This window comes from Gopherus evgoodei, chromosome 9 (genome assembly GCF_007399415.2).
Source record: "Gopherus evgoodei ecotype Sinaloan lineage chromosome 9, rGopEvg1_v1.p, whole genome shotgun sequence".
Lineage (NCBI taxonomy): Eukaryota > Metazoa > Chordata > Testudines > Testudinidae > Gopherus > Gopherus evgoodei.
In genome coordinates, this window is record NC_044330.1 from 50,328,784 (window position 1) to 50,355,372 (window position 26,589).

A 26,589-nucleotide genomic window follows, 5' to 3' on the forward strand; every position below is an offset into this window, starting at 1 on the left:
AGATCCAGACTAACACGGCTACCCCTCTGATACTTGACAAATACAAAAGTGTCACAGCACACTGAAAAATGGCTTACTTTCTCATATTTACCATGTAATTACAAAAAAAGTTGATTGGAATATAAATATTGTACTTGCATTTCAGTTTATAGTATGTAGAGCAGCATAAACAAGTCATTGTATGAAATTGTAGTTGGTACTGACTTCACTAATGCTGTTTATGTAACCTGCTGTAAAACTATGCTAATATCTAGATCAGTTGATGTACCCCCTGGAAGACCTCTGCATATCCCCCTGGGTACACGTACCCCTGATTGAGAACTGCTCTAGCCAACCCACCTATTCTCAAACAGGCTTCCTGCTTCTGATAGACTTTGATAGAGTTTCTTGGTATTTGTCTTTGTGTTTGGTTGCTTTTCAGATTCCCTCTTTGCATTCCTAATTCCCATTTTACCTGCTATAGTTATGCTCCTTTCTGTTGGCTTCACTTGGGTTGATTTTACATTTTTTGAAGGATACCTGTTTGCTCAAATAACCTCTTGATTGTTGTCTCAACTTCATGTATAGCAGGTCCTCAAACCTCAGTAGTTAGAGCCCTGGCAATTGGTCACATTAGAAACAGAAACATAGGCGAACAAACTTTTGCATTTATATTGGGCTTGAGGCAGAAATTACTGGGTGAAATCTGTGGCCTGTTTTGCAGGTAAGGTCATAATGGTCCTTTGTGGCCTTAACATCTATGAAATGTGCATGTAAACCCTGGTAATTACTGTAGTGAGTGGTTGGTGAATGAAAATAAGACAAAATGGGAAGTGTCCAATGTGTGCACTTGTCAGATATGTGAAATAGTGTATGTTGTGGTGTATGTGAAATAAATTAAAACAATTAAGAGTACATGTTTGCTACAAGTGTTTTAAAAAAAGTCAGACAGCTAGCCCTGGTGGAAGCCATCAATTTTAGCACCTTGAACTGGAGTTCATTGAAGTGCTAAATCAGCTTTTCCCAGTAGTAGCCTCTTCAGCACGTGCAGAGAATCAACTTCTCTGTAGGAGAATAACTAAAAAATAGAAATGCAAACTGAGATTGAAATCTATTATTTAGATCAGGGGTCTCAAACACACGGCCGCAGCCCGCAGAGTTCTTCCTCTCGCCCGCCAAGCTCCCTGCGCCCCCCTCTCCCAGTTACTTCCTGTCGCCACCAAACTCCCCTCACCCCCACCCCTAGTTATTTTATATGGCAGCTAAGCTGCCTGCGTGCTGCTCCCCAAAGTTTGGGGCTAGGTCTCTCCCATGGCCATGCCTGTGACCCCTACACACCTCCCCCAAGTGTCCTTCCCCCAAGTGTCCCCTGGCCCCCACTTGCTGCCCCCTCACTGACCCAGAGCCTGCAGGCTGCCCTTCCCCTGCCTTTCTGCCCCAGTCCTGAGCCTCTCCAATGCCCTGAGCCTCTCCAGTGCCCCAAACTCCTCATCCCCAGCCCTCACCCCTGCACCCCTTTCTGTCCCCAAACTCCATCCCAGAGTCTGCACCCTAGACCCCCTCCCCCACCCAAACTCCCTCCTAGAGCCTTAGGTAGGTGGGGGAGGAGTTTGGGGGAGGGCAGGTTCTGGGCACCAGCAGAATTTCTAAAAACATGCCACCCCTGGAAGAGGCAGAGCAGGAGTGGAGTGGTGGTGCAGCCCAGTGCAGTGCGGGTGCTTTACTGAGTGTATATATTTTAATAAAACCGCTTGGAAATGATTTCGTCAAAAAAAAAGAACTCTCATGGAAGAAAAAAGTGTTTCAAGACAAATGGGAGAATTTAATTTATTTTTTCACAGAGATAAAAGATAAAATTCAATGCATTATTTGTCAGCAAACGATTGCTGTTCCCAAGGAGTATAACGTGCGTTGGCACTACGACACGATGCACCATGAAAAATATGATGCATTCACTGGAAAAATCCAAGAGGAAAAAGTTCAGCAACTTAAGGCAGCATTTGCCAAGCAAAGAAATTTCTTTTCGGGGATTAACAAGTCCAGCGAAGATTCAGTAAGAGCAAGTTTTGCGATAAGCGAAATGATAGCTAAATCATCGCAACCTTTTACAGAAGGCTTATTCGTAAAAGAATGTCTTATGAAGGCCAGCGAAACTTTATGTCCTGATAGGAAGAAAGTTTTTGAGGCTTAACTTGTCTGCCAATACAGTTGACTGCAGGATAACGGATTTAGTTGATAATGTGCGAAAACAATTGATTCAAATGGCAAAAGACTTCGAAGCATTTTCAGTTGCTCTTAATAAGAGTACAGATGTATCAGATACTACACAGTGTGCAATGTTCATTAGACGTGTGGATTGCAATTTGAATATAACTGAAAATTGCTAGACTTAATGCTACTGAAGGGTACTATAACGGGATGTGACTTATTTCAAGGACTGGAAAAGTGCATTGAAAAAGCTGAACTGCGATGGAATAAACTATCTTTGACTACGGACGGTGCCCCGTCAGTGTGCTCTGAAAACATTGGTATGGTTAGATTATTGACGACCAAACTGAACAGCCTCAATATACCAAGAATTAGCTTCACCCGTATACATTGTATTTTGCACCAAGAAGCCTCGTGTAGTAAAAGTCTACAGATGAAGGAAGTTATGGATGTAGTTGCTAAAACTGTTAATTTTATACGTGCAAGAGGGCTGAATCACAGACAGTTCACCTCTTTTCTAGCAAGTATGGACAGCGAATATGAGGAACTTCTGTATCACGCTCAAGGTAGATGGCTGAGTCGTGGAAATGTTTTGAAGCGTTTTTTTGCACTTAGAGAGGAGCTTGATTCCTTCATGAAAATGAAAAACAAGAAGGTTCCACAACTTGCTGATTTCACTTTTATCTGCAACCTTGCTTTTCTAACAAACATAACTGATCACCTGAATGCACTGAGCTTGAAACTTCAGGGTAGAAAACAAATGATAACACAGATGTATGACAGCGTTAAGTCATTCAAAGTCAAGCTTACTTTGTGGGGGAAACAGCTGACTGCTGGCAATTTGGTTCATTTCTCAACTCTGAATTCCTTAGGAAAAGTTGAACCCAAATCCTTGAAAGAATATGCAGAGATCATTTCTAACTTACACAAACAGTTTGATGTGCAGTTTAAAGATTTCGAGGCACTTGAACCACATTTTCAACTTTTTTCCACGTTATTTGCTGTTGAAATTGACTATGTTGCAGAGGAAATGCTGATGGAGTTAGCAGAGCTTCAGTGTGACACCATTTTGAAGCAGAAGTAGACAGATGTTGGAATTCTACAGGTTTCTTTCACAAGAAAGATTTCCATGTTATTCTCTGCTTCCGCAAGGATAATGGCAGTGTTTGGAAGTACATATATATGTGAACAGTTTTTCTCTTCCATGAAGATTAACAAATCTATGCTAAAGTCAAGGCTCACTGATTAACATTTGAAAGCAACACTGAGATTGGTTTCATCTCAGGATATCAAACCTAATATTGATGCTCTAGTTGATACAAAAGTCTGCCAGGTAGGTGGCCAAAACTGAAATGACTGTCAAAATTAGCACTGACTTTTCACATTACAGTTAAAGAAATTAATAAAAAAGTTAATAAATTGACTTTTAATGGCATAGTATATTTTAATACTACACCACTATATTACTCTTTTTTTTTTCTCCCCACCTCCAGGCGCTTCCCACCCCCAAACCGCCAAACAGCTATGGGTGGCGCTTAGCACTTTCCAGGAGGGAGGGGAGAGGAGCGGGGAGCCGTGCTCTCAGGGGAGGAGGTGGAGAAGAGATGGGGCAGGGGCAGGCCCTCACGGAAGGGGTGGAGTGGGGGCGGGGCCGAGGGCGGCGGGGGGGAGGTGTCAGTGATGCGGCCTTTGGGCCAATGCACTAGTCCTCATGTGGCCCTCGTGGTCATTTGAGTTTGAGACCCCTGATTTAGATCAAGATTTGCTGATTTAAAGTGTGATTACAATTGGTGATGTATATCACTTTGATTTAGATCAGGGCTGAGCAAACTATTCTCCTGCTCCCTTCTCCGCCCTCCGCCTCCCCGCCCTGCTCCCACAGCTCCCATCAGCTGGGAAAAGGGGACCGCAGCCAATGGGAGCTTCAGGGGAGGTACCTGCAGGTGAGGGCAGCACATGAGGCCCTCTCTCCCTCCCCCAGGGGCTGCAGGGATGTGGAGCCAGGGCAGGCAGTCAGCCTGCCTGGGCGCTGCTGCTACCCCGGAGCCGCTCCAGGTAAGCGGCACTGGGCCGGAGCCCGAACCCCTCCTATACCCCACATCCCAACTCCCTGGCCATAGCCCTCTAACCCCCTGCCTTGAGCCCCCTGCCATGTTCCAAACCCCCTCTTGCACCTCAACCCCCTGTCCATAGCCCCCTGCCCTGAGTCTTCTGCCACACTCCACACCCCTCCTGCACCCCAACCCCTTGCCCTGAGCCCCTTCCTGCACACCACACTCCCTCCCGCACCTCAACCCCTGCCCTAGCCCTACATTCATGGCCCTGCATGCAATTTCCCCACCCAGATGTGGCTCTCAAGCCAAAAATTTGCCCACCCCAATTTAGATCAATCCACCCTGGTATTAGAGCAACGGTGTCAAACTCATTCTGTAGCGTGTTCTTAATTATGGTCTGGGATATGAATTTAGGACTGGGTACTCCCCTTGGTCCACAGCAGATTACCAATGTCAGTGGAAGGTTTATGCAAGAGGCCAAAGGGAGTATGTGGCATTTATGTAATAACCATTAATTAGTGTTTATTAAATACAGTGATTTTCCGGATGCAGCCAGTTTATATATGGTACCTTCCATGACACCTTTTAGATACATGTCATGACAACAGTGTGTTGGGGAAATTAAGTGCATGAGGTCTGATATGGGTTACAGTATGGTGGTCTCTCAGCCAGTTGGCATTGATGGGCTCCTAGGGTTACAGTGTGCCGATAACTGTGTTTCCTTATGTTCTAGTGTGTAGTTAGGGGGGGGGGGTTCGGTGTCCCCTTAACACCTTAATTTGTTTGAAGTTTAAATAAAACTACAAAGTTCTCAACATTTTTTCCGTACTAAGTTTTTTTTATACACCTCTATCCCAATATAACGCTGTCCTCGGGAGCCAAAGAATCTTACCATGTTATAGGTGAAACCACATTATATCGGTGTAGAGGTGTACTTTGATTATATAACTTGCTTTGATCTTCCGGAGTGCGCAGCCCCCTCCCTACCCTACCCCCGGGGCGCTGCTTTACCACGTTATATCCGAATTCATGTTATAGCGGGCCGCGTTATATCAGGGTAGAGGTGTATTATAGTAGAACTCCAAATGTCCTTATCAGGATTGGGGGACGTTAAGGCCCAGCACAAACACAGAGGAAGAGACAGCCCCATTCCCAGATTAATAAATATTTTGTCTGTGAATTCAGAAGACGTTGACATAATTTTTTTAATGAACTTTATTACTGTTCTGACCTATATGTTCTTTGCTCTTTCATGCAGTATCCTGGAGACAGTGTGGTAACTGGCCAGGGCCGGATTAATGGGAGACTGGCTTATGTCTTCAGTCAGGTATTCTTTTGCTTTGTGTCAGTTACATGTTGTGAGCTTGACCTTTCAAACTTGCTAATCTTTTGTAGAGTTTGTCTAAACTGTTTGTCTTTTAGCATATCTAAATTATGTAAATTGTCCCTCGAGTTAATATTGTTCCAACATAACAACAGTGTGTTAATGCACAACATATTGCAACATGTGGCAGCAGGGTAACAGAAATGTTCTAACAATGTGTAGCAATGGGTGAGGGGGCAAGGAGAGGCTCACAGTGTTGATGATAAACTCCATTGTGTTAGAGATCAGATCAGGAACATGAGTGGTGAGAGTTTGGCCTAGAAGATGTGGAGACTGATGTTTGTAGAGGACAGAGAACTAATGGGAATCTTTCAGGATGAGGGAACTGTTATCACCAATGGTTAAGAAGGCTTGATGGTGATGCTTTAACAGACTGGAGTTTTGAGATGACTTGAGTTGGGAGTTTCATTAATTCATGGTCAAATGATTGAGCAGTGCATAGTGCACTAGTGGCATGTGCAGGATTTGACACTGATCCTGCCATGGAATCTGTTTGGATGGACCACTAAACCTGCATGGAGCCCTGTCGAAATTAGTGGGGCGCACTATGAATCACTGCAGTCTGTCTGCTCAAATCTGATTACAGGATCAGGCCTTGTGTTTGTTACAGAAGTCATAGCTAGACTTTGGGATTGGGGATGCTCAGGCAAACTTGATTGCTTTTCCAGTTAGAACAGTAAAATTTGTTAAAGGGACTACAGTAGATGGAATATTTGGATTTTTCCTTGAAAATGTTTTTTTATTTAGGTATAAAATACCAGTTTTTGGCCTCTGAGGTGGTGTTTTGATTTTTTTTCTCATAGTTTTTGCAGCAGTTCTTAGTGCTACTTTCTTCTCAAACTTCATGGCACACCCTCAGATCTTGAGATTCTTCAAGGCAATCCTAAGGAAACCTCATAGGCAGCATCTTGTCTTAGTGGAATCTATTATATTAATTTAAATGGAATAAAGAGGCCCAAAGAGTCAAAGGTGTTAACATAGCCCAGTTACTGCCAAACATTAAACTGTGTTAAACAAAGTTCAGGGTTTGGTATACAGAGACCTCAGCCTGCTTTGTATCAATGTAAACACACTATTAAATCCTCTTAACCTGTAAACAGTTAAAGGATTTAAAATGTGAAGTATTAAATAAGGCTTTTATTTTAGCAGCATCCCCTTTTCCTTTGGCTGGAGAGTTTTTAGAAAGAAGAAACCCCTTTGTTTGATGATGTCTTAAATGCTATTTAAAATGGTAATAACTTTCCTTTTTGGGCCAAGAGAAGAAGTTAGTTGAAATGGGCTTAAGTTGCTGCTACTGCTGTTAAAGTCCAATCTCATTTCCTAAGAAGACCAACCAAGACAAGCACACACAAGAAGGGGAAGAAAAAAGAAGCAAAGATAGAAAATTGCAGCTTTGGTCTCTGAAGTGAGTTGACTCTTGTTTGCAACTTACTGCTGCAAAAAAATAAGCACAGCACATGATCTTATAAGCCACTCTGAGACCTGACGGACTTGTACCAGCATCGCGCTTTTATTTGCCCCTCTCTGATCACAGGTGTACAGACCCATTTTGGCTCATTGATTTTTTTGGTTCCACACTTTTTTTGTTTACCAACCATGATCTTAACACAGTCCTTGAATTTATCAGTAGGCCTTTTTATTTGGAATAATGTGGTCTTTCTGTCTCACTTTTGCACCTTTTTCTCATCAGTATTTGTTGTGATAGGTTATTGTGAAGTTTTATGAATTTACATTCACTTTTCACAGTTGAGCTCGCAATTAGGGTGAATTATGTATCCCAAGATAATCCCTCTCTTTTATGAACCGGTTTTGCCTAGGGTCAGACATTGGTTCATAATATTACAATTACAAAAATAAAATCCTGATTTCATTTTAAGCATGTAGAAAAAAGGAAAAGAAAAAGGTACTGTCATAACTGTCCTACTCAGATCTGAACCTTGGAGTTCAGAACATGAGAAGCTAGCATGAAATCTCCAAACTTAATTACCAGCTTGGATCTGATATCGCTGCCACCAGCCAGAAAAATTCCAGTGCCCTGAGTCTCACCACAAAGGGAAATAACCCACTTCCCTTCCCCCTTTTTACCTCCTCCCAGATTTCCCCGCCCTGGGCACCCTAGGATACTCCCTGCTTCAAGTCCTTGAAACACAAGTACCGAGAGATCTAACCTATCCTTGTACTTACAACTTGGAAACAGAAGATTAGAAAGCTTGGAGATAGAAAGATCACTCTCAGAGCCGAGAGGGTCACTGAACCAAGACAAAGAACTTACACCCAAAACTTCCCTTCACCCAGATTTGAAAAAGTCTTGTTTCCTGATTGGTCCTCTGGTCAGGTGTTTGGTTCCCTTTGTTAACCCTTTACAGGTAAAAGAACATTAACCCTTAGCTAGCTGTTTATGACATGCCCCCCAAATTGCAGACAGTGGGGAACCTCACTGGCGGCGATTTCCTCCTAGAACTTTAAAATAAACAGATTAATACAACACATGCACCTTTACATATACACTAAGTATATAACTAACAGACCTTTACATTTTAAGAACACTTTTTAACTACTGGATTCTGGGAAACTTTTACGAGAGAGTACATCAGATTTGCCTTGGAAGTCACGGTTCCTGTTTTCTTGTGTCGGGGTGCCCTCTGGTGTTTGTTGTCTGAACTGCTGGCTCTGTTGTCTCCTGGGGTTTGCCTAGCAACAATGCCTTTTTTTTTTCTAGCTAATCTTTTAAATGTAAAGTAAACCAGAAAAACCACTTTATTTGCATGTGTGTTGTGCTGGGTACTTAACTCTCAATCGGAGTGCTATAGTTTAACAAAAGACCCTGTGTCGACCTTAATAGTTCCTTGCTTAATATGCAAGCCAAACTGCAACCAGAGAACAGAAAAAAAAATTCTCTCTGGCTCTGTTTAAAACCACCCTTTCTCTCTGCATAAAAGCCCTAGCAGAGAAAAAGAAAATAATATTCCTACTGGCTTCTGGATCTTATCTTTCCCACCACTGCCACTCATGTCATAACTGTCCTACTCAGATCTGAACCTTAGAGTTCAGAACATGGGAAGCTAGCATAAAAGCTTCAAACTTAATTACCAGCTTGGATGTGATATCACTGCCACCAGCCAGAAAAATTCCAGTGTCTGGCTCACTCTGGTCTCCCCGAAACCTTCCCTGGGGAACCCTAAGACTCAGATGCCCTGAGTCTCACCACAGAGGGAAATAACCCACTTCCCTTCCCCCTCTTTACCTCATCCCAGATTTCCCCGCCCTGGGGACCCTAGGATACCCCCTGCTTCAAGTCCTTGAAACACAAGTACCAAGAGATCTAATCTCTCTCCCCCCTCACCCAGAGGGTATGAAAAGTCAGGCTTAGTAAATCTAACACACAGAGATTTTCCCCCTCCCTTCGTTTCTTAGCCTTAACCAGTAAAAAACACTCAAACAGGTCTTAAAAAGAAAGCTTTATATAAAAAGAAAAGAAAAGGACATAAAATGATTTCTGTATCAAGGTGACAATATACAGGGTTAATTGCTTAAAAAAAATAAAATGCATAAACAGCCTTATCCAAAAAAAATACAATTTAACACATTCCAGCAACTACACACATGTAAATACAAAAAAACAATATAAACCTATTGTCTTACTATCCTTGTACTTACAACTTGGAAACAGAAGATTCGAAAGGCTGGAGATAGAAAGATCACTCTCAGAGCCGAGAGGGTCACCGAACCAAGACAAAGAACTCACACCCAAAACTTCCCTCCACCCAGATTTGAAAAAGTCTTGTTTCCTGATTGGTCCTCTGGTCAGGTGTTTGGTTCCCTTTGTTAACCCTTTACAGGTAAAAGAACATTAACCCTTAGCTATCTGTTTATGACAGGTACTTACTGTATATACTTGTTCATAAGCTGAATTTTTTTAGTAAAACAGGGAAGCACCAGAAAAGGAGATCGGCTTATGAACGGGTATAGGGAGGGAGAGGTGGGACACAGCCCATCCCCCCAACAGAGGGAGCAAGGAGAGGCAGCACAGCCAGCAGAGACAGAAGGGAAGAGGTGGGGCCAGAGTCTTTCCGCTTCTGGCCACACTGCTCTCCCTGCAGCCTTCGAAGCAGCTGCAGCTCCAGGGCCATGCTGCTCAGCCCCACCCCCCAGAGCAGGCTGCGGCCGCGCTGCCTAGCCTGCAGGAGCAGCTCCAGCCAGGTCAGAGCCATCCTCCCCTGGCCCTCCTCAGATAAGGTGGGAAGGGATGGGATGGGGAGAGTGTGGGGGTCCTGGGATAGGGGTGAGGTCATGTGGGGGGTGATCAGAGAGGTTACTCGCCTCACTCCTAGCTTCTCCCCCGCCAAAAAAATTCCTCATCAGTTGCTATCCCGGCCCACCAGGGTAAGCAGCTAGTGTGCTGGGACCAGTAGCGTAGCTGGAGGAGAACTGCTGCTCCTCACTGAGCACATTCCCCAAAAGTGGTGCCTTTTTAATTTTTACGCTCACTCCAGCAGTCCAGGTATTTGACGGCAATTCGGTGGCGGGTCCTTCAGCCACTCCGGTCTTCGGTGGCAAGACTTGGGTTTTTCTTTTTTTTTTTCTTTTCTTCACTGCTTCGGCATCTTTTTTTAATGTGTTCGCTCCCCCTGCTGGTAGAACCTGGCTGCCACTGGCTGGGACACTTAGTTTACTTAGGTTTACCTCGTGCCTGCGGATGCTTGAGGTAAACAAACCATCTCAGCCCACCAGTGGCTTATCCTGATGGCTCGGGAGCCAAAGTTGCTGACCCCTGAATTATAGGGTCGGCTTATGAACGGCATTTTTACTTATCCATCTTCAGGGAGTCGACTTATTAACGAACCAGCTTATGATCGAATATATACGGTAGTTATATTTTACCATTTGCAAATTTCTTATTCCAGAACTGGGATTTAGAAATTTTACTTGATTAAATATTACAAAAAGTACAGTTAAGACTTTTAAATGTTAACAGAGCTTAAGAGCTTACAACTCACTTTGTCTCTAAAACAAAACTTAAAACTGCTTCTGTTATATGTTTGTAAGATGTTTGAGAACAAACCAGTTCCTATTACTTCCTTGGCTGTACATCCAGGACAGGTAAAGATGGAACCATGCCCCATGATTTTATTTTGCATTGCTTACATAGTTATACCTGTACGTTTACACAAGCTGAAAATTTCATTCCCCTAATGGTTAAAATAGCTTACTCGGAGAACATTTTTAGCCCTGATGACATTTTTACCTAAGTGTGTTGCCTTCTTTAAAAAGAAGCAACAAAATGATTTTCTTTGGAACCACTTTTGCATTCGTGAACTATTTGCAACACCCAAAGGTGGTAAAAATTCTCCAGCGTTTTAGTCTGTTACAGACCTTGCCCACCTGTTTCGCCACCAACATTTGTGAGGACAACATGGCCATTGTAGCACTTTAGCCTATTATGGAGATATAAGCTGCAACACTAGCACTGTGCACAAAATAGCTACAGTTACTGACATCGAAAACAAAACAGGAAAAAAATATAGCAAAACACAAAACAGGAAAAAAAAGGTTTGGTGCTGCAATAGTCCTTGGTTATGGTGGTTTGAAATTTAATTTACAGTTAATGTAGATGGCATTTTGTTAACAATGGGGAGAAGGAGGGTTACCCATGGAGTTGTTTTAGTAAAGGTCTGCTTTAGCAACTTAATCTTTAATATTTAAAACTTCATTTTTGCCACTTTCTTTTTTTAAAAATATCTTTTTATTAAACCTTCTAAATTATTACTAATGACAGGAACAACAAACTTGAAAAGAAAAGAAAAAAACCAAAACAAAACATTTGTTAAAATATATTTTTTTTAAAAACGAACCTTAAAACAATTAACAATTTAGAACATTTTTTCCAAGTTAAAAACATTAACAGCTTACTTTGAAGGCTTATTTTAAACAAGTTTAACACATTTAAGGATTTTAAACAAGCTTTTGTTTTAAACCAACTTTGAAACATCTGCTTGTTTGCAAAGGTGCCCCCTTCTCAGCATGTATTTAATCCTTTAGGCTTACCCAAGGACAGCAAAAATGTTGTATTAATTTAGATGAAATAAAGGGGCCCAAAGAGACAAAGGTGTTAACATAAGCCACTCACTGGCCAGCATTAAAGTGCGTCAAACAAAGTTCATGGTTTGGTATAAAGAGACCTCAGCCTGCTTACTACCATGGCAAATACACCATTAAATATCCTTTTAACAACTGTTTTAAAGTTCAGGTTTTTTAAAACCTTCTAGTGTCCTAAGAAGACAAAACAAGGCGAACATACAAAAGAAAGAAACTTTCAGCGTCTGTTTCTGGAGTTGTGATCTTACTACTGTAAAAACACAGGCACAGCGCAGGCTCTTAAAAGCCACCCCAAAACTTCGCAAACTTGAACCAGCATCGAGCTTTTTAGGGCATTGCTTTTAGTTGCCTCTTCCAGGTCACAGACCTACAGCAGTATTGCAAAATGTATTCTTATTAAATATCAGAGGGGTAGCCGTGTTAGTCTGGATCTGTAAAAGCAGCAAAGAATCTGGGGCATCTGAAGAAGTGGGTATTCACCCACGAAAGCTCATGCTCCAAAACGTCTGTTAGTCTATAAGGTGCCACAGGATTCTTTGTAGTCTTATTAGACTCTTACTAGACAGAAGGACTAAAGAGAGGGCTAGGAAAGAAGAAAGAATAAGGTGGGGGGGGGGCAGGAGAACACATGGAATAGGAAAACAGTTGCACATCCCAGATGGTGTTTGGGATTCAGCTAGAGCTGGTGGAGGTGGCATAGTCATTTGGATTCCTTTGGTCTGGTCAGACACTTTTCAAACTTGGGACAAAAAAAATCCAGAGTCCCAGTAAATGGTGGAGGTGGCAGCCATAATGGTGAAGCTCTCTTCAGTAGCCAGTTTTTCTCCCCAAAGCCTCTTTCTTTTTAAAAAATAAATAAATAAATAAACCCAAAAGGGGCAAAATATCCTGTTCTCCTCATTATTTTGTCCACCTATTCAACCTAGTTTTCAACACCCATTTTGGCTCATTAATTTTTGGTTGCACACTTTTCTTGTTTACCAGTCATGGTGTCAACACAGTCCTTGAGTTATATCATGAGGCCTTTTTGTCTGGATTAATGCAGTCTCTGTCTCACTTTTGCACCTTTTCCCATCAACGTTTGTTGTGATGGGTGATTGTGACATCTTGTGAATTTACACTCACTTTTCACAGCTAATCTCATAATTAGGGTAAATGTGTAGGCCCAATTGTCACAAGAAGTCTTAATCTAGTCGTAAAAGCATTGACTAAACCTTGATTGATGTCTATATTTGACAGTGAAAATAAACTATCACTCTAACAGGCCGGGCCTTCCTTGGGTATCCCCTCGTGACAGGAAGTTGCCCTGCAGGCTTCCCGCCTCAGTCCCTCCCCCAAGGTCCCTCCCAGTACTTCTCCAACACACTCTTGGGCTCAGAACACCTTTGTCATGGGGTAGTTGATTATTATACATGTCTCAAAGACATTAGCAGTGAATTCCCATCTTGTAAGTCAGACACCTCTGTCTCAGCAGCTTTTTTCACTCTCAATCTTTCTTTAAACTGAGCGGTTCTGGGCTTATCCCCATTGTGCTCTAATGGCGTTCAAATGAAGCAATAACACAACCAATGGCTGCCTGCCCTGGCTTCATAAGACTCAAGTCCCTCCTGGGTTGTTTCCCAGCTCCCTGCCACGCTTCTGGCTCCAGAGTCTCCATCTCTTGCTGTCCATGCCTCCCTGCTTCTGGTCTGTCTCTCATTTTTCCTAGCTCCCAATCCTCCTTATGTAGCTCCTGTTCCCAGGTACTGTCCCTCCATCTAACCAAGACCAGCCAGGGTGCACCTGTTTAGTCACAAGAGGACTGAGACCCTCTCCTTTAATGGGGCTCAGTCACCCTGTGATAATTACCTTTAGCCAGAACAGTCATTGCTGTGCACGCTTGGGCAAGTCACTTCTCTCTGTGCCTCTCTTTTCCCTTTCCCACTTCATTTGACTTGTCTTATTTAGATTGTAAGCTCTTTGGGGCAGGGGCCATATCTTGCTATGTGTGTTTACATCTTGCTGTTTCCTAGTGCAATAGGGTCCTGATTACAGCTGGGGTCTCGAGGTGCTACGGTAATACAGGCAATGATAGTAAAAGAGGAAAAGATACTCTTGTTGAATGGGAGAGAAAATAAAAGCAAGGGGGAGACAGTACGTTTATTAATTATTTTTAATGTAAAGTTTAATGGTATAATACACACAAAATAGATGTCTGACGTGCAAAAAATTGTATTTTTGAGGAAAATCAAGAGCCTGATTAATAATCAAGGTGGTGAGGAATGGAGATGGGAAAGCAAAATAAAATAGAGGAGGGGAAACACGGGTGGAAATACCGTGGGATGAGGGATGAAGAGTTTACTTTTGCATCATGTCTTGGGGCCTGAAACTCTAGTTATGTCCCTCTGAAACTGACATGCAGGTAGTCATTTTTACTGAACTTTCTAGGCTTGGGGAAACCCTTTCTTCATGAGCAACACAAGTGTGATCCTTGATGCTGTTACAGGGAGTGAAGTCAAAGATGAGATCCTTGCTCAACTCTTCTCTCACATCTAGCAGCAGTATAGGATTGTGCCCGTGATAGCCTGGCTCAGACTGTCTCCATAGCTCAGGTTGGGAGTGGGAAACTGACTAGCTTATGTCAAGTAACACTGCTGCTTCTGCTGGCTGTTGGGAAACACTGTACACAGGAATGGCAGAACTGGAGCAGTCACCTATAGACTTGTCCTGACAGAATTAAAGTTTACTGTTCTGTAGCAACAGTTCACATCAGGGTGAGGCAAGTTTTCAGGTTGATTTGAGAATTGTTTTCTAGAATGAGGATACCGCTAGAAAGCAGAGGTCAGCCTAGGCTGCATGAATCTCAGAATGCAAGGTCAGATTCTGATCTCACATTAGTTCTAGGCCAGAGTAACTGTAACTGAGGCCTGGTCTACACTACGCATTTAAACCAAATTTAGCAGCATTAAACCAATTTAACCCTGCACCCGTCCACACAACGAGGCCCTTTATATCGATATAAAGGGCTCTTTAAACCGGTCTCTGTACTCCTCCCCGACGAGAGGAGTAGAGCTGAAATTGGTATTGCCATGTCGGATTAGGGTTAGTGTGGCCGCAAATCGACGGTATTAGCCTCTGGGTGGTATCCCATAGTGGACCACTGTGACCGCTCTGGACAGCAATCTGAACTCGGATGCACTGGCCAGGTAGACAGGAAAAGCCCCATGAACTTTTGAATTTCACTTCCTGTTTGCCCAGCATGGAGCTCTGATCAGCACGGGTGGCCATGCACTCCCAAATCCAAAAAGAGCTCCAGCATGGACTGTACGGGAGATACTGGATCTGATTGCTGTATGGGGAGACAAATCTGTTCTATCAGAGCTCCATTACAGAAGACGAAATGCCAAAGCATTTGAAAAAAATTTCCAGGCTATGATAGACAGAGGACACAGCACAGTGCTGTGTGACAAGCGTAACGGAAAGCCAAAGAATCAAATGGACGCTCATGGAGGGAGGGAGGGGGTACCGAGGACTCCAGCTATCGCACAGTCTCCGAAAAGCATTTACATTCTTGGCTGAGCTCCCAATGCCTGTAGGGTCAAACACATTGTCCGGGGTGATTCAGGGTATATCTCGTCAATTTACCCTCCCTCTCCCCCTGTGAAAGAAAAGGGACAAAAATCGTTGCTTGACTTTTTTCAATGTCACCGTGTGTCTACTGCATGCTGCTGGTAGACATGGTGCTGCGGCACTGAACAGCAGCATCCTCTCCCCTCCTTTCCCCGGTGGCAGACAGTACAGTGCAGAAGGACTGGTAGCCGTCCTCGTCATCATTCCATGAGTGCTCCTGGCTGGCCTCCGGTGAGGTCGACCGGGGGCGCCTGGGTAAAAATAGGAATGAATCCTGGTCATTCCCGGCAGATGGTACAGAACAGCTGGTAACCGTCTTCATCATAGCAACTAGGGGCTGAGATCCATCAGCCCCTCCCTTTCATGTTTAAAGAAAAGATTCTGTACTGCCTGGACTATCATAGCAGTGGGATGCTGGGCTCCTCTCCCCCGCACCGTTTAATGTCCTGCCTGGACTATCATCGCAGCTGGAGACTGCCTCCCTCTCATTTTATCTCACTAAAAAGTCAGTGTTTCTTATTCCTGCATTCTTTATTACTTCATCACACAAATGGGGGGGACACTGCAACGGTAGCCCAGGAGGGTTGGGGGAGGAGGGAAGCAACGAGTGGGGTTGTTGCAGGGGCACCCCCCATGAATGGCATACAGCTCATCATTTCTGTGGGATCTGACACGGAGCGGCTGTGCTCTCTGGTACACTGGTTCTCTAGTACACTTGCCTCATATTCTAGGCAGGACTGACTCTATTTTTAGATGCAACATAAAGGAGGGAATGACCCAGGGAGTCATTCCCATTTTTGTCCTTGTGCCCCTGACCGACCTCAGCGAAGGTCAGCCAGGAGCACCCATGACAGCGGCAGACAGTACAGAACGACTGATAATCGTCATCTCGTCGCTAATTTACAATGGCATGGCAGACGGTACAGAACGACTGATAACCGTCTCTGCTATCTTGCAAAGGCAAATGAATGCTGCTGTGTAGCGCTGCTGTGTACCGCTCTGTCAGCAGCATCCAGTATGCATATGGTGACAGTGACAAAAAGCAAAACGGGCTCCATGGTTGCCATGCTATGGCATCTGCCAGGGCAATCCAGGGAAAAAGGGCGCAAAATGATTGTCTGCCGTTGCTTTCACGGAGGAAAGAATGAGTGACGACATTTACCCAGAATCACCCGTGACATTGTTTTTGCGCCATCATGCATTGGGATCTCAACCCAGAATTCCAGTGGGCGGGAGAGACTCTGGGAACTATGGGATAGCTACCCACAGTGCAACGCTCCGGAAATCGACGCTAGCCTCGGTACATGGACGCACACCACCGAATTAATGTGCTTAGTGTGGCCACGTGCACTTGACTTTATACAATCTGTTTTACAAAACCAGTTTATGTAAAATCGGAATAATCCCATAGTGTAGACATACCCTGAGAGAGAGGATCAGGTCTCAAGTGTATGACCCCAACACTATCTTGAAAAGACTAACACAAGGATATAATTTTATTTGGCAATTGAACTGTTTCTAGGTGCAATTTTAAAATTTGTTTTTCTTCCAGGATTTTACTGTATTTGGAGGGAGTTTGTCCGGTGCTCACGCCCAAAAGATCTGCAAGGTAAACATTTTAGAGGAGAAAAGAGCAAGTTGCCAGTGCCTCTCTGGCAATATGTTGTCCTACTGCCTTGAGTAACCAGATCTGAGAATGGCTTGGACCAGGGTGGATAAAAATCAATTTTTAAAAAAATAAATAAATAAAAGATGGACTTTTTTATTTAAATCGAATTTTTGATAGGTTTTTTTCTTCAGAAAGAATTTTATCTAAAGATAGTTTTAATTAAGATACATTATAGCTCAAAGATATCTCATCATGGAATAGGGAATATAAATTCTAATTCTATAGTATGAGACAATATATTCAGGTAATGTTTAAGAAAAGTTTTGTAAATGAGTTCCACTAGTTCATGGATTAGGTATCCAATTTTATGGAGTTTCACAAGCTTCTGTATAGATTATTTAGGTTAATCTTTCTATCTACCCAATGGGACGCAATGCTCAATCTAGAAGATACCATCAGAGATGCTTAGTTTTGCAGTTCTCAAACTGTGGATTTGTGTCTTGAGGTAACATGCTTGTTAACAGCAAAAATGTTTTTAAATAAATAAATAATATATAGAGATGAGAAATAACAGACCTCAACTCTATTGTCCATCTGCAAATTTGCATACACAGAGTCAATCCCTTACCTCTCTCTAAAAGTGCAAAGTTTCAAAATGTTAAATGAATAGAAGATTGTTGGGGGCAGAATAGATCTGGACAAGGAGAAGAAATCTGGAGATAAATGTGAGAAGCGAGGGACATATGCTTGTTTTGTTAAAATATTATATGTTTGCTGTTGAAGAAAAAAATCCAGAATACATAACGTTATTTTAGTTAAATAAAACAATTTAAATGTTTGTCTGGTGATGTCCTCCTCCTAATACAGCACGGCAAGAAAATCCTCCAAATATCAATGATTAACCTGTTGAATTGGAGATAGTTCACCTCCCAATGACTTCATAAATATCTGCTTCAATTACCTTTGGTAAATGAAATAACCAAACAATCATTCATTTTCTTATATAGCTGTAATACTAATCTGAAAAGTTTTCAAAATAAATCACTGTTTAAAAATGTATAGTGTGTACCTTCTAAAAATGAAACCTACATCTATCTCTGAGTTGTAAAGAATATATATTACGGTTATAACAACCAACAAGAATGGACTTTTATGTAGAAAACCATGATTAAATCGAGTCTTCCTGACTAGTGATTTAAATCATGGTTTAAATCAATTTGATTTAAATCAAATCCACCCTGGCTTGGACTCTGCTTTATGTTGTTAGCAAGTTGAAAGTTGCTGTCACTGCTTTGGGATCATCTGGCCCAGAAGAATACATCACTGCTCTTATTCAGCCTTTGCCATTTTCTATTTTTGTACATTATTTCTTTTCCTGGTCAGTTCCTAATATACTTTAAATTTATTATTCACTTCTCCCTTGTGCGTGTTTACAACATGGGGTCTGATTACAAGATCGTGCCATATTCATTGCATAGGCTGGGCAGCGAACACTGCAAGGCAGTGTGTACGTAGAAGATAAGGCAAGGGGTTCATGCATTCAGCCCAGGTTGGATGATGCACTGTAAGGCAGGGGACCCTCACGAAACACTGAGGATAAAAATATTGAACCACTGACTCACTGAATGTGAACCATTTAACTTGCGTACAGAACAAGCCCAAAGATTGTAACTGATCGTGTAATTGAATACTATGATAATCCATACACCAAAGGGCAGAGTGAAGCTTACACAAGTGACTTTAATTGTGACATTCCCTGACTTTTGGGCAGTTCCCTTTGTAACTTCATAATTTTTGTGTGGAATATGTAGTGATTTTATTTTGTTGGAGGTTTTGGTGGGTGGGGCAAATGCGCAATAGTAAGTTTAATTTACCTCTGGTGATTTTCAGCTTGAGCTGGGCTGGTAGTAATTGTTCATCTTGTCTAATCAGCAGTTTGTGTGTTTATCTCCAGATCATGGATCAGGCTGTCATGGTTGGGGCTCCTGTAATTGGGTTGAATGACTCTGGAGGAGCCCGTATCCAGGAAGGAGTAGAGTCTTTGGCTGGCTATGCTGATATCTTTTTGGTAAGTGGCCTATTAGATGAGATCTACTGATGAAAAACACTATATAAGATTTACTATTATTATTATACAATGGATTTTTAAATTAGAAGAAAGGAAGAACAATTTACTAAATATAATATACCCTTTTGAGTCATATTAAGGTCTAAATTCCCATGTATATGCTGGAATGTAGGTCAGAAAAGCAGAACTTTCTTTAAATGAGACTTACTCCTGGAACTCTGCTCCCTCGTATGATACTGGGGGAGCTAGCCTAGCTGTTAAGGCTTTGTTCCCTAGTTTGGCAGTGCATGACACTCCCTAATCATCATTGTGCACATCCTCACCTCTGACTTGGAATCTAGTCAGTTTCTTCTTGTTCATAGTTATTGAATACAAACCTGGCAAAGAGCATCTTGTAGCAGACACTCTTTCAAGTGCCTCTGTAAATGGTAAAAGCAAAGAGATGCAGGAAGAGACATTCTACAATATATTAGAACCAAGAGGAAGACCAAGGTCAGGGTAGGCACCTTACTCAATGAGGGGGGGAAACAATAACAGAAAATGTGAAAATCTAAATGATTCTTTTGTTTGTTTTTACCAAAAAAGTTAAGAGTGATTTGACATCTAACGAAGTGAGTGCCAGTGAAAATGAGGTAGGATCAGAGGCTAAAATAGGGAAAGAACAAGTTAAAAATTACATAGACAAGTTAGATGTCTTCAAGTCACCAAGATCTGATAAATACATCCAAGAATACTGAAGGAGCTGACTGAGATAATATTTAAGCCATTAGCAATTATCTTTGAAAAGTCATGGAAGACTGGAGAGATTCCAGAGGACTGGAAAAGGCCAAATATAGTACTAATCTATAAAGAGGGGAATAAGGACAACCTGGGAAATTATAGATCAGTCAGTTTAACTTCAGTACCTAGAAAGATAATGGAGCAAATAATCAAGCAGGAGTGTTGCAAGAAAGACACAAGTAATTCTTCTTCTCTACTCAGTGCTACTTACGCCTCAACTGGAGCATTGTGTCCAGTTCTGGGCGTCACATTTCAGGAAAGATGTGCACAGATTGGATTAAGTCCAGAGGAGAACAACAAAAATGATTAAAGATCTAGAAAACATGATCTATGAGGGAAGATTAAAAAAATGGAGTTTATTTAGTCTGGAAGAGAGAAGACTGAGGGGACATAACAGTTTTCAAGTACATAAAAGGTTGTTACACAGAGGAGGGAAAATAATTGTTCTTCTTCATCTCTGAGAATAGGACAAGAAGCAATGGGCAGCAAGGGAGATTTAGGTTGGACATTAGGAAAAACTTCCTAACTGTCAGGGTGGTTAAGCACTGGAATGAATTGCCTATGGAGACTGTGGAATCTCCATCCCTTGAGATTTTTAAGGGCAGGCTAGACAAACACCTGTCATGAATGTTCTAGATAATACTTAGTACTGCCACGAGTGCAAGAGCCTGGACCAGATGACTTCTCAAGATCCCTTCCAGTTCTACAATTCTATAAGAGGAGTTTGAAGTAAATGTGATGCAAGTGCTGCCCACATCTGAAAATACCTGACAAGTCCAAATGAGAAACACAAAATACACCTTGAGAGAGTACCTCTTTATATTCAGTATATATACTACTCAATAACAGACCCAAAAGTTTGCGGACGATACCAAGCTAGGAGAGGTTGCAAGTGCTTTGGAGGATAGGATTAAAATTCTTAAACAAAAAAACTTCAAAAACAGACTCCAAAGTGAAACTTCAGAACTGGAATTAATTTGCAAACTGGATACCATCAGATTAGGCCTGAATAAAGACCGGGAGTGGTTGAGTCACAAAACCTAAACCTAATTTCCCTAATTCTAATTTCCTCCTACTGTTAATCGCACCTTCTTGTCAACTGTCTGAAATGGGACACTCTCATTACCGCTTCAAAAATTATTTTTCCTCCCTTGGTATCCTGCTGTTAATTGTCTCGTTAGACAGACCTCACACTTGGTAAGGCAACTCCCATTCTTTCATGTATTTATACCTGCTCCTGTATTTTCCACTCCATGCATCTGATGAAGTGGATTCTAGCGCACAAAAGCTTATGCCCAAATAAATGTGTTAGTCTCTAAGGTGCCACAAGGACTCCTCGTTATTTTTAGTGGTATCTGAGTTGAACATGAAACGATTGAATGTACCACCACTATAGAAATGAAATTGCTATGTACCATCAAACCAGATATCACTGAACATAAAATTACTATCAAGATGAAATTACTGCATACAATGGGATTCTGTAGAAAGAACAGCTTGTCATAACACAATTCAACATGAGATTGTAAATACTAATCGTAATCCACAGTGCTCATCTGTGTTGAAAAGTATAAGAGTATTGAAAAGTATAAGAGCAGCTCATGCTGTGTCCTGTTCTGGATAGGCATGAATGCTGCCATCAACAATAAGTTATCAGTGTTAAATCCATGATCAGTAGAGGAACTTGAATGTAACTAAAAACCACTGACACACTGAGATTCCTGATAGCCCTCGGTCAAGGATTGATGCACATCTCTATTTCTAAGACCAGAAGAATTGCCATTGGTGGGAAAGGCTCTGCCAGTTCCCCACTGCTGTAGCCCTTCTCCTTCAGGGGGAATGACTCTGTTATCTCCCCTCTGCTGTAGTATTTCACCACCATAGGGAAAGACCTGCTGCAAGGCAAAGGTTCTGGATAGGGGGAGGCAGCGAGGAAATGGCTCTGGCAGTGGAGAACTGCTGAAGCCTTTCCCTTCTGTCTCCCCCTTGCCAGAGCTCTTCACTGACACACGGTAGTGTGGATGCAGCCTTCTTTTCACTGAAGCATATAGCCACAAATACCATACACTCTGCTGATAGTGCTGTGTAGTGTAGACGTAGCCTTAGAGTGGCAGGATTCAGTGTGTCCTCTTTTTTTTAATTTTTCCTCCTTTTTCTGTTACTTGCAGCTACAGCCTGGGCCACCCACATACATACATTGCTTTCCACTGTCTACTGCCACCATACCCCACCCAATATAACCCACTCATCCAGCCCTTCAATATATTTACTATCAGATAGGAGCCCTGCTTTGAAAGGCCTCATACAGTGTGTCAGAGGTGGGCCTCCTCCTACAGACCTCATATGCCCATTCGATTTTAGGCTTTTAGTGCTCATGCAAAAAATGAGAACTGTGGAAACCCAAAGGGTTTCTGCTGAAAGTGTTTCAGCAGAGCCCAGCTAGTGCCCCATACCAATATGAAAATATTGGTGATACTTTTTGAGGAGGTGACAAGTTTTGGTTTATGTGGTGAAGGGATTGATGCCAGTACAGTGGTAGTGTAGGGAGAGGTTGTCAGCTGGGGAAGGTTGCTAGTGACTAAAACAGCTGGTCCTATAGTGAAGGGTTGAGCTTTGTCCGGAATACAGGTATGTGGATCCTGCATGCCAAGAAGACAGAATTAAAAGAGAGGATGGCACAGAAAACTCTTTAGCCATTCCTCACATCCTGAAAAGCTGTCTGCATTCTCCATTTTCATTTCTTTACTGTAAAATTTAGTGTATTTGAGAAAATATATGTTCCTCTCCTGCCTGTCATTGGGTATTCTTGTGGAATCTTTCTAAATCTTATGTCTTGCTTTTTCCTTCCCTTTGACATGTGACTATTAGAAGCTTTTTCGGGGATTTATGAATCAAGAGACTTTTAATATAATTGGTTGCTTCTTTTCTCTCGCAGAGAAATGTTCTGTGCTCAGGAGTAGTCCCACAGATCTCCCTCATCATGGGTCCCTGTGCTGGTGGAGCAGTCTATTCGCCTGCTTTAACAGATTTCACATTCATGGTGAAGGTAGGTGTGACCCTAAGAACCCCTCAGTACCAACTGGCAAAGGGTTCACTGTTCTGTAACAGAAACTCCTAACAAGACTGACAAATTCACTACACCTAGCACACTGCTTTCATAATATTTGTCCATAAAGACTGTCATGTGAGGTCTTTAATAAAAGCTACAATCACACAGGTCATTAATAGCATTGTGAAATGTATGTACAAATACTGTATAAGAAGAGATGTGTGTGTTGAAAAAAAACTATAAAATATGTTCCTCAATGTCTGAATCGAGGCAGAGCTGACAAACAGGTTTCTGCCAGACAAAGGATATATTCACCTGTCCGCCCTGGTTCACATGTAAATTAAGCATTGTAAGCCAACACAATGGAAGCCCCGATTGCATACAAAGTCATCATGAGGATGTGAAGTCACTATGCAGTCAGCACACCAGTGAATAAACCACAAAGGTTGTCTTGACTCAGGGGACAAACAATAACGTTGAGAGGGAAAGGCATAAAGACACCCATTTGTCCTGCACCTGAGAAAGTCATCAGTTTGATTACAGTCATGAAAATGGGATCCCAACCAGCCTTAGTTGGAAATGCTGCAAGCAAGTTTTGGGTGAGATTCATAGATTCTAAGGCCAAAGGGACCTTTGTGATCACCTAGTGTGACCTCGTGTATAGCACAGGCCATAAAACTTCCCCAAAATAATTCCTAGAGCAGATGTTTTAGATAAACATCCAGTTTTCATTTAAAAATTGTTAGTGATGGAGAATCCACCATGACCCTTGGTAAATTGTTCCCATGATTAATTACTGTCAACTTAAAAAATATACTACTTGTTTCCTATCTGAATTTCTCTAGCTTCAACTTCCAGTCATTGGATCGTGTTAGACCTTTCTCTGCTAGACTGAAGAGCCTGTGATGAAATATTTATTCTTCATGTAGATATAGACTGTAATAAGGTATTCTTCACCTTCTCTTTGTTAAACTAAATAGATTGAGCTCCTTGAGTCTATCATTAGAAGGCATGTTTTCTAATCCTTTAATCATTCTCATGGGTCTTCTCTGAAGCTTCTCCAATTTATCAATATCCTTCTTGAATTGTGGACACCTGAATTGGACGGAGTATTCCAGCAGTGAACCAGTCCAAATACAGAGATGAATAGGAGTAGAGAGATTATTTTAAGTTTTCCCTGTTTGTATCCCAGGGCCTTATTAGGTGTTTGGTCACAGCATCACAGTGGGAACCACCAGGACCTCCAAATCTGTTTCAGTCACTTCTTCCCAGGATAGCATCCCTCATCCTGTAAGTGTGACCTGTAGCCTTTGTTCCTAAATATATACAGTAGAACCTCAGAGTCACAAACTGAACCAGTCAACCACACGCCTCATTTGGAATCGGAATCACACAATCAGGCAGCAGTAGAGACCAAAAAAAAATAAAAATACAGTACTGTGTTAAATGTAAACTAATAAAAAAAAATAAAAGGATTAAATTAAAAAAAATATATTTGACAAGGAAATGAAACTATTCCTGCACTTGTTTGATTTTAAAATAAGATGGTTAAAGGCAGCATTTTTCTTCTGAATAGTAAAGTTTCAATGCTGTATTAAGTCAATGTTCAGTTGTAAACTTTTGAAAGAATAATCATAACGTTTTGTTCAGAATTACAAACATTTCAGAGTATGGGCAACCTCCATTCCCGAGGTGCTCATAACTCTGAGGTTCTACTGTACATTCACATTTAGCTGTAATAAAATGCATATCGTTTGCTTGCGCGCAGTTTACCAAGCGATCCAGATGAAACTCTGTCAGTGACCTGTCCTCTTCATTATTTACCACTCTCCCAATTTCTGTCTCATCTGTAAACTTCATCAGTGAATATTTTCTTCCAGTTCATTGATTAAAAATGTTAAATAGTGTAGTACCAAGGACCAGTCCTTATGGGACCCCATTGAAAACATACCCTGATTGATGACAGTTTCCCATTTACAATTAAATTTTGAGATCTATCAGTTAATCAGTTTATTATCATTTTAATGTGTACCATGTTCATTTTTTAATCAAAATGCCATGCAGTACCTAGTCAAATGCCTTGCAGAAAGCTAAGTATATTACATCAATGCTGTTACCTTTATCAACCCTACATGTAACCTCATTTAAAAAAAAAAATGTCAAGTTAATTTGACAGGATCTGTTTTCCATAAGCCCAGTTGATTTGCATTAATTACATTACCCTTCTTTGGTTCATCAGTCATCAAGATGAGACTGCTTTTGGACAGATGGTCAGCATGTTAAAATTTAGTCTTTAAAAAGCACGTATTGATTTTGTTTTATATGTCATCCTTCGCTTCTAGTATATTTATGAACTCAGAAATCGTAGCCTTTTGTGACAAACTTAGATTTCTAGTGAAAGAGCTGTGATGCTATACGGGAGCTGATTGTCAGTGAATCAAACAACCTGGTGTGTACACTGTCCCCTATGAATAGCAGACCTGGTATTTCTGTGAGTAGCCACTGATGGGTTGGATATCACAGGGGAATGTTTCAAAGGAGATCAGGGAGTGGGATGCACCTACTGTTAACCTGCAAAGAAAAGTGAGGGCTAGCATTTCCCTGAGGACATTGCTTGGTGGCTAGCAGGCTGTTGTCAGGCAGCTGACACCCAGTTAAGCACCATCAGGTCTTACGCTGGAGGCAGAGGGCTAACAAAGTTAATCACAGTCTTGGGCACCCCGAAAGAGCAACGCAGTGAGAATGCAGCATCTGTTGATAGCATGGAGCAATCTCATCTAGATTAGAATCATGGATGTCCTTTCATCTTTGGAACCCTTAGGAACTAGAATCCCCTACAGAAACTTCATTCATATAAGAGCTGTTAGCAATGGCCTTATGCCATATTTTAAATAAAGAACAATTGAATATTTTCCCCCAAAAGCAGTTTTATGCTTATTTTTTGCATTGGAAATATACTATCTTCCTTGGGTCTGTTGGATGTAGATTGAGAGCTTTTGCAGCCCTTAAATAAAGGGGTTGGGATGCTGAATCTTAAACAAAGAAAGTTTTTTCTCTCAAATAGTTGTTTTTCCCCCTAAAATAGCTATATAATTCAGAGGTTTAAACAGTCTAAATAACAATAATTTCCCCTCTCAATCAGTTGTACCAATTCTTCTAAGGAAAACAAGTCCTGAGTATTTTTACATTTAAAAAAAACAAGAAGGAACTTTTTAAAAACTTCCAAGTTTCCATCATATACAGTAACTCCTCACTTAACATCATCCCGGTTAACATCGTTTCGTTGCAGATCTATTCAAGAACAATGTTGCACAATGTTCCTTATAATGTCATTTGGCTGCCTGCTTTGTCCATTGTTTGCAGGATTCTCTGGAAGAGCAGCAGTTCCTTGTGGGGGCTTGGAACCAGGGTGGGCCAGCAGCCCCCCATCAGCTCCCCTAAGTTCCCTATAAGTAGGTGTGCAGGCAGTTCAGGTGACCCTCCTCCCACTGCCTTGCTTCTCCCCTCCTCTGTCTTGGAGCTGCTCCCAGGAGCCTCCTGCTTGCTGTGCAGGGGTGTTCTCCTCCCACTGCTCCTATACCCCATCTCCACAGAGGAGGGGAGTGGGGACATGACACGGCTTGGGAGGGAGGGAGCTTGCTGGAAGCTGCTGCTGTTTCTGAAGTTGCTGATCTACTTAAAAGGGCAGCACACGTAAAGGAGAAATGCCCGTCTCTCTGTCTGTCTGTCTGTCTGTCTCTCTCTCTCTCTCTC

General features: G+C 41.9%; 1 protein-coding gene across 3 annotated transcripts in view; it reads left to right on the forward strand.

Annotated features, from left to right (window-relative positions):
- Positions 1–26,589, forward strand: part of PCCB (propionyl-CoA carboxylase subunit beta) — a 77,473-nt gene that overhangs the window by 11,624 nt on the left and 39,260 nt on the right. For 2 of the 3 annotated variants that reach the window (XR_004001914.1, XM_030574677.1), the window contains 4 exons: positions 5,500–5,568; positions 16,883–16,939; positions 18,894–19,007; positions 22,723–22,833. Coding sequence is in view for 2 of the 3 variants with exons in the window: in XM_030574677.1 (XP_030430537.1) it covers positions 5,500–5,568; positions 16,883–16,939; positions 18,894–19,007; positions 22,723–22,833 (351 nt within the window). In the remaining variant the exon portion in view is untranslated. Of the gene's footprint in view, positions 1–3,452; positions 3,521–5,499; positions 5,569–16,882; positions 16,940–18,893; positions 19,008–22,722; positions 22,834–26,589 lie in introns of those variants that run through there. The other variant, XM_030574678.1, reaches the window with a different exon arrangement.